The sequence below is a fragment of the Odocoileus virginianus genome, chromosome 3, assembly GCF_023699985.2.
Source record: "Odocoileus virginianus isolate 20LAN1187 ecotype Illinois chromosome 3, Ovbor_1.2, whole genome shotgun sequence".
NCBI classification, from domain to species: domain Eukaryota; kingdom Metazoa; phylum Chordata; class Mammalia; order Artiodactyla; family Cervidae; genus Odocoileus; species Odocoileus virginianus.
This window is the reverse complement of record NC_069676.1, coordinates 15,285,514-15,300,892: the sequence shown is the minus strand read 5'-3', so window position 1 is coordinate 15,300,892 and position 15,379 is coordinate 15,285,514. Positions and strand designations below refer to the sequence as shown.

The 15,379-nt window shown below is 39.2% G+C and overlaps 1 protein-coding gene across 1 annotated transcript; it reads left to right on the top strand.

Annotated features, from left to right (window-relative positions):
* Window positions 1–1,854: 1,854 nt before the first annotated feature.
* Window positions 1,855–13,473, top strand: LOC139031883 (adhesion G protein-coupled receptor E1-like). Its single transcript, XM_070457549.1, has 5 exons — window positions 1,855–1,948; window positions 4,188–4,238; window positions 7,889–8,041; window positions 10,869–11,015; window positions 13,337–13,473. The coding sequence occupies exons 1-5, from the start codon at window positions 1,918–1,920 to the stop codon at window positions 13,471–13,473; spliced, it is 519 nt and encodes a 172-aa protein (XP_070313650.1). The 5' UTR covers window positions 1,855–1,917.
* Window positions 13,474–15,379: the final 1,906 nt, after the last annotated feature.

The window sequence follows — 15,379 nt, the reverse complement described above, 5'->3', positions numbered from 1 at the left end:
GCAAGAAGACTGGAATGGATTGCCATTTCCTTCTCCCATATATGTGTTAGAATACGATATTTATCTTTCTCTTTCTGACTCACTTCACTCTGTATAATAGGTTCCAGGTTCACCCACCTTATTAGAACTGACTCAAATGCGTTCCTTTTTATGGCTGAGTAATATTCCATTGTGTATATGTACCACAACTTCTTTATCTATTCATCTGTCATTGGGCATTTGGTTGCTTCCATGTTCCAGCTATTGTAAACAGTGATGCAGTGAACAATGGGATACATGTGTATTTTTCAATTTTGGTTTCCTGAGGGTATATGCCTAGGAGTGGGATTGCTGGGTCATATGGTGGTTTTATTCCTTTAAGAAATCTGCATACCATCTTCCATAGTGCCTATATCAATTTACATTCCCACCAACAGTGCAAGAGCATTCCCTTTTCTCCACACCCTCTCCAGCATTTATTGTTTGTAGACATTTTGGTGACGACCATTCTGACTGATGTGAGGTGATATCTCATTGTAGTTTTGATTTGCATTTCTCTAATAATGAGCAATGTTGAACATCTTTTCATGTGTTTGTTAGCCATCTGTATGTCTTCTTTGGAAAAATGTCTGTTTAGGTCTTTTTCCCACTTTTTGATTGGGTTGTTTGTTTTTCTGGTATTGAGTTGTATGAGCTGCTTGTATATTTTGGAAATTAATCCTTTGTCAGTTGTTTCATTTGCTATTATTTTCTCCCATTCTGAGGGTTGTCTTTTCACCTTGCTTATAGTTTCCTTTGCTATGCAGAAGTTTTTAAGTTTAATCAGGTCCCACTTGTTTACTTTTGTTTTTATTTCTATTACTCTAGAAGGCAGGTCATAGAGGATCTTGCTTTGATTCATGTCATCGAGTGTTCTGCCTATGTTTTCCTCTAAGAGTTTTATAGCTTCTGGTCTTACATTTAGGTCTTTAATCCATTTTGAGTTTATCTTTGTGTATGGTGTTAGGAAGTGTTCTAATTTCACTTTTTTTACATGTAGCTGTCCAGTTTTCCCAGCACTATTTATTGAAGAAGCTGTCTTTGCTCCATTGTATATTCTTGTCAAAAATGAGGTACCCATAGGTGCATGGGTTTATTTCTGGGATTTCTATCTTGTTCCCTTGGTCTATATTTCTGTTTCTGTGCAAGCACCATACTGTCTTGATGACTGTAGCTTTGTAGTATAATCTGAAGTCAGGAAGCTTGATTCCTCCAGCTCCATTCTCCTCTCTCAAGATTGCTTTGGCTATTCGGGGTCTTTTCTGTTTCCATAAGAATTGTGTGATTTTTTGTTCTAGTTTTGTGAAAAATGTCATTTGGAATTTGATAGGAATCACACTGAATCTGTAGATTGCATTTGGTTGTATAGTCATTTTCACAATATTGATTCTTCCTACCCAGGAATATGGAATATCTCTCCATCTGCTTATGTTATCTTTAATTCTTTCATTAGTGTCTTATAACTTTCTGTGTAACAGTTCTTTTGTTTCCTTACGTAAGTTTATTCCTAAATATTTAATTCTTTTTGTTGAAATAGTGAATGGGATTGATTCCTTAATTTCTCTTTCCAATTTTTCATTGTTAGTATATAGAAATGCAAGTGATTTCTGTGTATTGATTTTGTATCCTGCAACTTTAATAAACTCACTGATTAGCTCTAGTAATTTTCTGACATTCATCTAATTTTTTAAAATGCATTTCAGAGTAAGTTGCAGCCTTCAGTTGATGGTCTCTGTTTCTGTATTTAAAAAAAAAAAAAAAACCTGCTGTTCTCTTTAGTTTCTCATTAGAATACTAGAAGATGGTCCCACAGTAGCTGTTACAAAATCCCCAACTCTCCTTGAGAAACACCAGAGATAAAGACACATAAATTCCTATTTCTGCTTTCATTTTGTCCTGATGGCTCGAAGTCTCTTTTTGCCTTTGAGAGGTAAGTCATTAAAATATTTTATTCTCTCTTAAGGAAAACAGTTATTGTATATTAATGCATGTATTTGGAATCTAGAAGAAAGGTACTGATGAATCTATTCGCAGGGCAAGAATAGACACAGGCGAAGAGAATGGGCTTGTGGACACAGGGGAAGGTGGGGGGTGGGAAGGCCAGAAGTAGGTGAGACAAATTGAGAAATAGCATTGAAAAATATGCATTTTCCTGTGTAAAATAGATAGCTAGTGGGGAGACGCTGTGTAACACAGAAAGTGCAACTTAGTGCCCTGTGGCAAGTTTGAGGGGTAGACTGGGGTAGGGGGCAGTGGAGGCGAAGTTCAAGAGGTGACATATGTATACTTACAGCTGACTCACGTTGTTATATGGCAGAAGCCAACACAACATTGTAACGCAATCATCCTCCAATTAAAAGTAATTTACAAAAATAAACAATAAAAAATTTTAAAAATATATTTTATTCTCGCTAAGTAGAAATAGGAAGGACACTTCAACTCTCATACTTTATCTTGTTTTCAACGTTGTGGCTTGGACAGAAGGCATTCACTTGGTTTGTTCTTTAAAACCATGGCTGAGGTGTGTCTCCTATGGAAACACCTGGAGGAATTAAGATGGGGCACTTCAAAACGATTTCATCAGGCAATGGGGCTCTTCAAAGCTTGGGATCTCTTACATTCCGCCATACAAGGATAGGATCACATGGAGCTTCTGGGGTGGTGGTTGTGTTGTGCTCCGTCATGTCCTACTCTTTGCAACCCCATGGACAGAGGAGCCTGGTGGGCTACAGTCCCCTGGATTTTCCAGGCAAGAATATTGGAGCGGGTTGCCATTTCCTTCTCCAGGAGATCTTTGCCACCTCGCCTCCTGCGACTCCTGCATTGGCAGGCAGATTCTTTACCACTGAGCCAACTGGGAAGCGCTTACAAAACATGAATCTCATGTAAGAATGGATTCTTTCGTGTCAGGGCCAGGTTTTTGGCATGGAAAGCTGTCCCATGCTCATTTTCCTTCCTGAAACTGAGTTGGATTCTTTCAGATCTATTTGCTTAGTGAGCCAGAATGTCCAGACTTGGGTCCTCTAAGTCTCTGAGCTGACCACTCAGAGCATGCAAATTGCTTGTAAATTTACTGAGCATGCAAATTGATTGTAAAATTGCAATGTTGCTCTTTCAGTATGAACGTCCCTTGATGGGGACTAAAAATTGATGAGTATCTTTCTTGTTTCAGAGGAATCACATTTGCTTTCTGCTCCTAATTTTGGAAGCCCCAACATGTATCTTATAAAACATATTAAATTGTTCCTCATCCCATGCTATGTGTTTGTTGTTTTTGTTTTACTACCAAGAGGACTTCTAAAATTATGTTTTTTAATTTACTTGCCCATGATAAACTCATCTAATTGTCCAAGTCCTGTGACTTTCTTTTTTTAGCCACACTGGGAAACACAGGATCTTAGTTCCTAGACCAGGAATCCAATCCAACCCCTCAGTAGCAAAAGCGCAGAATCCTAACCACTGAATGACCAGGGAATTCCCCAACTCATTTGACTTTTATGAAACACATGTCCAGTGAGAGAACCTAACTTCTGTTTTCTTTGCAGATAGAATAAACTGCTAATGAATGTTAAATTCAACAATTGATGAAGCCACATTTTGCTACCTATATAACTATATAGGGGCTTCCTTGGTGGCTCAGATGGTAAAGAATCTGCCTGCAATTCAGGCGGCCCAGGTTTGATCCCTGGGTCATGACAATCCCCTGGAGAAGGAAATGACAATCCTATTCAGTATTCTTGCCTGGAAAATCCCCTGGACAGAAGAACCTGGTGGGCTATAGTCCTTGAGGTTGCAACTAACTTGAAGACTGAGCAACTAACACTTTCACTTTGCTTTCTTTCATATACTTATAAAAGGCATTAAGGTAAATATTTATTTGTCAGTATTATTCAGCTTTCTAAATTTTTCTGTTTCATCCGTTTTTATCCTTGACATCTCAAAAATATTTTTATGAATCTGTGAATGTTTTTTGACCATGATCAACTGACTTTTAGCTCTCAACGACCAAACAGTCTCTAGAGGGCCAAAATTGTGTTGAATGTGTTCAATGTGTTTAGAGAAACTATTCAAGAGCTATTTTGGGGAAGGAAATTAAAGCCAGCCTCAACAGATTCAGGCCACCAGAAAGTATTTAAAAAATTAAACTCCTCTTTTGTTTTCTCCCCCAGGACTTTCCTGCTTAATTTTCTTCCTGAATATTCCTAACTCATCATTTCAAGGTATGTGGGTGATGGGCAGGATGAATCTGGAATAGTTTGTGTAGCCTGTGTTTCTACAGATGTTTCTATTTTGCTGCTGTTGTTTTTTCTGTTTTTCTTTTTCTTTTTGAACCGCACCCCGAGGCATATGGGACCCGAGTTCCCTGACCCGGGATTGAACCCATAGCTCCTGCACTGGGAGATGGAATCTTAACCATGGGACCACCAGGGAAGTCCCCATAGATGTTTCTTTACAAAGCAGTTTGGGGATAAGCAGAACAACTTTTGCTCTCCCCAAATTCAGACTTAAAAAGAGAAACATGGAAATGGTAAGCATTTGCTCACACTCGTGTGACTCTCCAAGTAATTCTAGCCTTCACAGTTTTTCCTACCACGCTATATTTATGACACTTGAAATAGCTTTATTGGCTCATTCTTACTGTGTAACTGAGGCTATTTACACAAAGAATCCACAAAAGTCAGGAGAACAATTATACAGAAATAATAAAGAGAAAACTACTCTGTTTATTATGCGTGCATGCTAAGTCTCTTCAGTTGTGTCCGACTCTTTGAGAAACCCTATGGATTGTAAACTGCCAGGCTCCTCTGTCCATGGGACTCTCCAGCTAAGAATATTGGAATGGGTTGCCATGCCCTTCTCCAGGTGATCTTCCTGACCCAGGGATCGAACCTGTGTCTCCTGTGGCTTCTTCATTGCAGGCGGATTCTTTCACACTGAGCCACAATCCATAGGATTGCAAACAGTTGGACATCACTAAGCAACTAAGCACATCACACTGGGGAAGCCCTATTTTTATCATGGTGTATATATATATATATATATATATATATCTCTTTACCTACATATATCTGTAAATAAATATACACCTATGCTAATATATTTCTATAAAGCTATGCCTATATACATGTGTGTACATATATATACACATACACCTATATGTACTTATTTACCTATATATAAAATATATATTTATTTTTATATTTAAATACACACACACACACACACACACACACACCTATTTATGGGCTTCCCTGATGGCTCAGTGGTAAAGAATCTGCCGGCAGTGCAGGAGACATAGACTTGATCCCTGGTCGGGAAGATCCCCTGGAGTAGGAAATGGCACCCCACTCCAGTATTCTTGCCTGGAGAATCCCATGGACAGGGTAGCCTAGTGGGCTACAGTCCATAGGGTTGCAAAGAGTTGGACATGGCTGAGTGACTGAGAATGTTGTACCTATTTGCTTATTTATATAGTTATTTTAAAAGTATATATTAATATAAATATAGACAAATAGGTGTATATTTAAGTATATATACATACACAGGTATAGACATTTATAAATATATAATATATATATATACATAAATAAGTAAATATGTGTATATTTAAACACATGAGTCACAGTAAAAAGAGTGATCATCTCTTATTATTTCCATATAATTTTTGTGGGTTCTTTGTGCAAATAGCCTATGTATGTTAAATAGTATGTACATAAATATAAACATGCATTTACATACATAAATAGGTAAATAGATATAGACACAGACCAAGATTTGATAAATGCAGTTATGACTATGTATGTATTATTTACAAATGCAGTCACAGTTTACGTGTTTTACAATATGCTTTTATTTCACCTAATACATCCTGAATATCTCCTGTCAATCAGACATAGCATTCCATTTTGTTAATATTCCACAGTTTATCAATCCATTTTCCTGTTGATGGACTCCTGATTTTCTGGTGGTTGACTATGATGAAGAGGGCTGCTGTGAAGCCTATTGAACAAAGACTTCATGTACAAGTCTTTCTGTGGACATATGTTCTCATTTTTCTTGGGGGAATTTCTCTAAGAGGAATCACAGGATCATAGGATGACCAAATATATAGAATTATTTTCTTCATCTTGTAAATGATAAAATGAAAGCAAAAAATTAAGAAAATGCAATCTATCCTGGGAAACTGCAAATTAAAAATCATGAGGCTTGCCTGGTGGTCCAATGGTTATCTCTATGTTTTCACTGCAAGGGGCATGGGTTTGATCCCTACTCTGGAAACTAAGGTCCCGCATGCTGTGGCCTCCTGATCAATAAGAAAAAATAGTAAGGAAGTATTATCTTCATGAATATTTAGTGGGAGATGGCTGTGAGACATTAAGTTTTTAAGATTACATTTTTAAAATTTTCTTTTTGGCTATCCTGGGTCTTTGATGCCGCACGGGCTTTTCTCTAGTTTTGGAGAGTAGAGGCTACTCTCTAGCTGTGGTGTGAAGGCTTCTCATTGTGGTGGCCTCTTTTGTTATGGAGCATGGATTCTAGGGCACTTAGGCTTCAGTACTTGCAGCACATGGGCTCTGTAGTTGTGGCAAATGGGCTCAGTTGCTCCAAGGCGTGTGGGATCTTCCTGGACCAGGAATCGAACCCATGTCGCCTGAACTGGCAGGCGGATTCTTTACCACTGAGCCACCAGGGAAGCCCCTAAGATTACATTTTGAACTCAGGAATGATCAGTCTGTCTCCCTGTTCACTCCTGTCTACCGTTCCATGCCAAGATGGTCTCCATCTCATGACTTGTCCCACTGCTCTAGAAAGCCTTCTGCTAGAGACTTCCCTGGCTGTCCAGTGGTTAAGACGCCACACTTTCAACACAAAGGACCCGGGTTCAATCTCTGGTTGGAGAACTAAGATCACACATGCCATGTGGCAGGGCCAAAAAAGAAAAAAAAAAAACCCACCTTCTGCTAGACTTTCTCATACTTAGTCATCTCAGCCACATTTGCCCTGATCATCCTACAGAATTTCTCTTCCTGACCCTTTCTGAGCCTCTGGCTTCTTTTTTTCAAATTTTTTTTAATTGGAGGATAATTGCCTTATAATATTGTGTTAGTTTCTGCCATACATCAGTATGAATCAGCTATCAGTTCAGTTCAGTCGCTCAGTGTCCAATTCTTTGAGACCCCATGGACTGCAATATGCCAGGCTTCCCTGTTCATCACCAACTCCCGAAGCTTGCTCACACTCATGGTTGTACATATGCCCTCTCCCTCTTGAACCTCCCTCCCACCTCCCACCCCATCCCACCCCTTTAGGTTGTCACAGAGCACTGGATTTGAGCTTCATGCTTCATACAGTAAAATTTTCACTGGCTATCTAATTTTACATATGGTAATGTATGTTCCAATGCTACTTTCTTAATTTGTCCCACCTCGGGCTTCTTCCGGTGGTTGTTCAGTCGCTAAGTCATGTCCAACTCTTTGTGGCCCATGGACTGCAGCACACCAGACTTCCCTGTCCTTCACCATCTCCTGGAGTTTGCTCAGACTCATGTCCATTGAGTTGGTGATGTCATCCAACCATCTCATTCTCTGTCACCCCCTTTTCTGTCATCGCCTTCTCCTCTTGCCCTCAATCTGGCTTCTTATATCTATTTGCAATCCTTTCCATATGGGATAAATTGTTCCCTTGTCCCCTCATAAAAATATAAGCTCTGTGGAACCAGGACCTTGAGTGCTTTCATTAACAGGTGGGTAAGAGAATGGTAAACCAGGTGCTGGGGACCTAAGGAGTACTCTGTAGTGGACTGAATGCCTGCATGATAGGGTAGTGACATGGCCTGAACTCACTCATTTGACCATTTATGGATCCTTAGTCACAGATGTGAATGAATGCCTGGATACCCAGGCCTGCCCTTCGAAAGCCACCTGCACTGACACTGTGGAAAGCTACTTCTGCACCTGTAAATCTGGATATGAATCAAGCAACGGGAAGATACGTTTTAATGGTCCCAGAGTGACGTGCGAAGGTGAGTGTTACTTAGGTAAGAACATTCTAGAAAAAAGTAGGTCTATTTATCCCTCATATTGAGATATTGGATATTGAGAAATTTGGGGAATAACTCATCAAGTCAATGGCTTTGATAGTAGAGACCTACATGTTAAGCATGGAAAACAATTTTTTGTTGAATAGCATTAAAGAGCCCTTAAATTCTTTAGCTCAAGGATCTTTTTGCTTAGACAACATAGTCTTTGATCTAAGTATTAAGTAAGAAGGAATGTTACCAGGGATGTATAAAAGGGGTTTGTCCTCAATTTGGAATATTTTAAAGTCCATATTAATAAGGGGTTGGCAGACATGTGTAGCCTAATGAGTTTTTCTCATTTGGAGATGTTGTTCAGTTGCTAAGTCATGTCTTACTCTTCGCGACCCCATGGACTGCAGCATGCCAGGCTTCCCTATCCTTCAGTATCTCCCAGAGTTTGCTCAAATTCGTGTGCGTTGAGTTGGTAATGCTATCTAACTGTCTCATCCTCTGCTGCCTTCTTCTTCTTTGGCCTTCATCATTTCCCAGCATCAGGGTCTTTTCCAATGAGTTAGCTTTTCGCTTCAGTTGGCCAAAGTATTGGAGCTTCAGCTTTAGCATCAGTCCTTCCAATGAATATTCAGGACTGATTTCCTTTAGAATTGATTGATTTGATCTCCTTGCAGTCCAAGGGACTCTCAAGAGTCTTCTCCAGTGTCACAATTCAAAGACACCAATTCTTCAGTGCACAGCATTCTTCATGGTCCAACTCTCATATCCATATATGACTACTGGAAAAATCATAGCTTTGACTATACAGACCTTTGTTGGCATTGGCAAAATGATGTCTCTGCTTTTTAATATGCTGTCTAGATTTGTCATAGCTTTCCTTCCAAGGAGCAAGTTTCCTAATACACTAAAAAAAAAAATAGAGTTCACACAAATTTTTTTTTTACTACCATTTTGCATTTTGGGGTTTCAAAAAATGGTTAGCACTTACATTTGTGTTTATAGCAAAAAATTAATGAAAAGGTTATAAAGATTTGTGCCTGGGAATTTGTTTTCATATGTGTCCTAACATGTTATTTCTTCGAGGGTGGGATGTTTTGAGAGAACAACGTCGAAACATGTACATTATCTATGGGGAAACAGATCTTCGGTTTAGAAAGTAGTTTTTAGAAAGTGTTTTATAAGAACTTAACTTCTAAAACACACTAGTGATTTTTCAAGTGTTGCTCCTGATTTTTTCAAATGGAGAAATCAACTCATTTTAAAAAGCTGTTTGTATACTTATTTTTTAAGTAGAGAGAAATTTTCTCAGGAGTAGGATTATGGAATCATATAACTCTATTTTTATTTTTTTGAGTACTCCACACTGTTTTCCATAGTGGCTGTATCAATTTACATTCCTACCAACAATGTAGGAGGGTTCCCTTCTCTCCACACCCTCTTCAGAATGTATTGCTTGTAGACTAGGAACGTAAGAATACCAACTGTGATCAAGGCACGGAAAATGTGGACTCATCGTAAAGTCATCAGTTCTTCCACTGTTTTCTACACAGAAGAGTTCTGTGTATGCTCAGTTACTCAGTCACATCCTGACCCCATGGACTATAGCCCACCAGGCTCCTCTTGCCCATGAGACTTTCCAGGCAAGAATACTGAAGTGGATTGCCATTTTCCTCCCCCAAGGGATCTTCCTAACCCAGGGATCAAACCCACATCTCCTGTGTCTCCTGCCTTGGCAGGTAGATTCTTTACCACTAGCACCACATGGAAGCCCAGTGAATTCCATCTGTTTTCTAAATCTTACCTCACTGTTTCCTTTGGGAATTTCTTGTATGGTGTTTTCATATTCTCTTGCGCTTTGTCACTTCCTCTGAGACATATTTTCTAAACTCATATTTTAAAAATCTACTCATCATTCTCTGTTCCTTCTACTGTTTTTTAAACAATAAATAAATATGTATGTTAATTAGTGTTAGTCGCTCATTCATGTCCAAATCTGCAACACCATGGACTATAGCCCACCAGGCTCCTCTGTCCATGGGATTACCCAGGCAAGAATACTAGAATGGGTTGACATTTCCTTCTCCAAGGGATATTCCCAACCCAGAGATTGAACCTGGGTCTTCCACACTGCAAGCAGATTCACTACAGTCTGAGCCACCAGGGAAGCCCATATTAAACTATTTTTTTAAGTAAAAAAATTTTTTTGAAGTATTTATTATTGTTTTTCAGTCACTAAGTTGTGTCCAACTCTTTGCAACCCCATGGACTGCAGCACACCAGGCTTCCCTGTCTTTAACTATCACCCAGAGTTTGCTCAGATTCATGTCCGTTGAGTCAGTGATGCTATCTAACCATCTCATCTAACTGATTATTCTACTCTTATTTTCCCTGCTGGTAGTCACCCTTCATTAGCATGGTATTAGGGCTTCCCTGCTGACTCAGACAGTGAAGAATCTACCTTCCTGTCATCATCCTCATGGATGGGCTCCAACACTAGAAAAAAAAATGCTTTGTATACTCCAATAAAAGTTGATTTAAAAAATGGAAAGTAGATATGAGTAATCCTGTTCACTGCTCTGACACTGGCTGACCATCTCGGTTGGGTTGGCACTCAGTGGATTTCTAGAGGCAAAACTTTCAGCTGTATATTGAGACAGTCTTGAGCAAACCAAGGCGAGTGCCTTGAAATGCACAGACTGTGACCTGTGTGTGGTGGACATGCACAGGCGTGGCATGAAGACGTGAACTCATGGAGCCTTGAGTGACCCCGTGGAGCCCTGTCACTGACTGATTCGCTTTTCACCTTTTCCTGCCACAGATAAGAATGAATGCCTGAACCCCGCACTGTGTTCACCGACAGCCAGGTGTAAGAACACCCGGGGAAGCTACTTATGTGTCTGCGATCCTGGGTTTGAGACAGCTGATGGGAGAACTGAATTTACTGGCTCCGGGGGAACTTGCATAAGTAAGCAGATTCTCTGATGCCTTTGGGTGAAAATTTTCTGAGAGAAAGAGTTGAGGTAAACAAGTGAAGGAAAGCAATGCATCAGTATGGGTCTGACTTTGAATGCTAATAACCCCTCAGTTCCTCAGCATTAAACACTGTCCTTTGATATAGCTGTTTATCTGTGTTTATGTGTGCATAACACGTATGTGTGCACACATGTTTATGAGTGCTCAGTCACTTCAATCATGTTCTCATCTTTGCGACCCTATGGATTATAGCCCCCCAGGCTCCTCTGTCCATGGGATTCTCCAGGCAAGAATACTGGACTGGATTGATATGGCCTCCTCTAGGGGATCTTCCCAATCCAGGGTTCGAGTCCAGGTCTCCTGCGTTTCCTGCTTTGGCAGGCAATTCTTTACTACTGAGCAGAGATGCGTTCCAAATGTGCAGCTCCTGTTAAGGTAACACAAAAGACTCCCCCTGGTGGTTGCCAATTTACTTGTATTTTAACTTGTCTTTCTGACTTCTATTGAAATATTGAAACTTAGGACAACTCAATTAAAAAACGAAAAGACAAATTATTTTATAAAAGAATAGAGACATATATATATATATATACACATATACATATATAGTTAACTTTGCTGCACTCCTGAAACTAATACAACACTGTTAATCCGCTATACTCTGATATAAAATTAAAAATTTTAAAAAAACTGAAAAGATAACCCACATAATAGGAGAAAATATTTACAAATGATAAGATGGATTAGGGATTAGTATCCCTCAGCAAAAGCCTTGAATAGACATTTTTCCAAAGAAGAAATACAGATGGCCAACAAGCACATGAAAAGATGTTTAACATTGCTGATCATCAGAGCAATGCAAATCAAAACCACAATGAAGTAACACCTCATACCTGTCAGAATGGCTATCATCAGAAAGTCTACAAACAAGTGTTGGAGAGGATGTGAAGTAAAGGAAACCCTTGGAAATTGTCGGTGGAATTTGTGTAGTCACTATGGAAAGCAAGGGATTCCCTGGTGGCTCAGAGGGTAAAGAGTCTGCCTGCAATGTGGGAGACCTGAGTTCAATCCCTGCATCAGGCATATCCCCTGGAGAAGAAAATGGTAGTCCACTCCAGTATTCTTACCTGGAAAATCCCATGGACCGAGGAGAAGCCTGGCAGGCTACAGTCCACAAGGTCGCAAAGAGGCAGACACGACTGAGCAACTTCACTTTCACTTTATGGAAAACAACACGGAGTTTCCTCAAAATACTAAACATAGAACTGTGATATGATCCAGCAATTCCACTCCTGGGTATATATCTGAAGAAAACAAAAAGATTGATTTGAAAAGATACGTTCATCCCAATGTTCATAGCAGTAGTGTTTACAATAGCCAAGATACAGAAACAATCTGTGTCCATAAACAGATAAATGGATAAAGAAGATGTGAGATATAGAAACAGACAGATAGATATAGACATATGCAGAACGGAATACTACTCAGTCATAAAAAAGAATGAAATTCTGACATTTGCAACGATATGGACTAGAGAGTATTATGCTTAGTGAAATAAGTCAGACAAAGACAAATACTGTATGATATTACTTACATGTGGATGCTAAGAAATAAAACAAATAGATATATTACAAAACAGAAACAGACTCACAGATATAGAGAACAAGCTAGTGGCTACCAGTGGGGAGAAGTAGGGGGAGGGGCAAGATAGGTGAATAGAATTAAGAGGCACAAACAAGTGTGTATAAAATAAATAAGCAACAAGGATATATTATATAGCAGAGGGAAGTATACCCATTACTTTGTGATCATTTTAAGTGGGGTACAATCTATATAAAAATATTGAATCACTATGTTATACACCTGAAACTAATACAGTATTATAAATAAACTATACTTCAATATTGGGCTTCCCTGGTTACTCAATCTGTCTGCAATGCAGGAGACCCAGGTTTGATCCCTGGGGAAGATACCCTGGAGAAGGGAATGGCAATCCAGTATTCTTGCCTGGAGAATTCTATGGACAGAGGAGTCTGGTGGGCTACAGTCCGTGGGGGCACAAAGACTCAGATATGAATGAGTGACTAACACACACACGAACACACACATATACACACAAGCGCTTCAGTTGGCTAGCAGGCATGACAACCGCCAGGCATGACCGAGAAGCAGAAATCCCATAATCCTTTTTGTAAAGAAAGCTGGAAGGAAGTTGGACAAAGGAAAAGTTGAGAGGAAAATTTTCCCAATTTCAGACTGGGAAGAAACATTTCTGTTTTTCTTTTTCTTTTTGAATTCTCATTCTATTTCTAGGAATCAACCCTAGGTCCTCGGTCCCAACCCAAGTTACATTTACGGAAGCCTATAGACAACAGGTATGTTTCCATCTCTGTAAATTTGTGTTTGGTGCCCACCACCAGTATGTGGAAATAAACAGTAATTACAAATGAAATACTCTCTAGAGGGAGTATGCCTAAATATAAAATATAAAACAAGGGTACACCTTCCAGCGCACATACACATAATGGTCTCTCGGGATAAAAAGGTGTTTCTTGATATTAATATTTTTGCATCCTCTCCTATTTCTTCCATATTTTGTTTTATCGATTGCTTTCTTTCTGAACAACAGTGTATTGTTTGGAGAATATATGGCAGCCATGAAGTGTTCTCAGTCAACCTAGTTCTGTACAGAATTAATTATAAAAAAATAAACCATCTGGGACTTCCCTGGGGGTCCAATGGTTAAGATTCCAAGCTCCCAATCCCTGGTCACAGAGCTAAGGTTTCGCATGCTAAATGGCATGGCCAAGTTACTTTTTTTAAAGCAGTAAGCACCCACACCCCCTCAATTTAACCATCATTATGGTTGATATAATTTCACTGGTGCAAGTGCTGTATGTTATTGCAAAGGAATCTTTCAAAAGTGACTTACAAGACAAACGTATGTTACACTGAGACAATATGGAAATCAATATTACACCTACAAGATGAATTTTCAAAATTCAGTCCTTTGTTTCATTAAAAGTTATTTGTAGTTTGATCTAAATTGTCCAGTGTCATATAGAACTTATAGGACTTGAAAAACCTGCCTTCTATGCCATATAAGTTAAAGTGCACTTTTGGAAAACAGACTGTCTCTAGTCGCAGTCAAAAATAGAGGTAAATGGAATATTATTTAGCTATAAAAAAGAACACTTTTGAGTCAATTCAATGAGGTGGATGAAGCTGGAGGCTGTTATACAGAGTGAGGTAAGTCAGAAAGAGAAACACCAATATAGAATATTAATGCATATATATGTAATTTAGAAAGATGGTAATGATGACCCTTTATGCAAGACAGCAAAAGAGACACAGATGTAAAGAACAGACACTTAGACTATGTGGGAGAAGGTAAGGGCGGGATGATTTGAGAGAATTGCATTGAAATGTGTATATTATCATATGTAAAATAGATGAACAGTGCAAGGTCAGTGGATGAAGCGGGGCACTCAGAGCCGGTGCTCTGGGACAATGCAGAAGGATGGGGCGGGGAGGGACGCGGGAAGGCGGATTTAGGATTGGCAGACACATGTACACCAATGGCTGACTTATGTTGATGTATGGCAAAACCCCCGCAATATTGTATACTCCAATTAAAAGTAATTAATTAATTTTTAAAGAAAGGAATTACACACACACAAACCAGAAAAAAACAATAGAGTAGGAGGAGAATAAATAAAGCTGGCAGAAGGACATGGAAGCAACCCAGATGCCCATCAGCAGACGAATGGATGAGGAAGCTGTGGTACATATACACCATGGAATATTACTCAGCCATTAAAAAGAATTAATTTGAATCAGTTCTAATGAGATGGATGAAACTGGAGCCCATTATACAGAGCGAAGTAAGCCAGAAAGATAAAGACCATTACAGTATACTAACACATATATATGGACTTTAGAAAGATGGTAACGATAACCCTATATGCAAAACAGAAAAAGAGACTCAGATGTATGGAACAGACTTGTGGACTCTGTGGGAGAAGGCGAGGGTGGGATGTTTCAGGAGAACAGCATTGAAACATGTATATTATCTAGGGTGAAACGGATAACCAGCTCAGGTTGGGTACATGAGACAAGTGCTCGGGCCTGGTGCACTGGGAAGACCCAGAGGGATCGGGTGGAGAGGGAGGTGGGAGGGGGGACCGGGATGGGGAATACATGTAAATCCATGGCTAATTCATATCAATGTATAACAAAGCTACTGTAATGATGTAAAGTAATTAGCCTCCAACTAATAAAAATTTAAAAAAAAAATAAATAAATAAAGCTGGCAGAAAAAGAATAAAGGTAAATGTGCTATGAAAATTGTTTTTA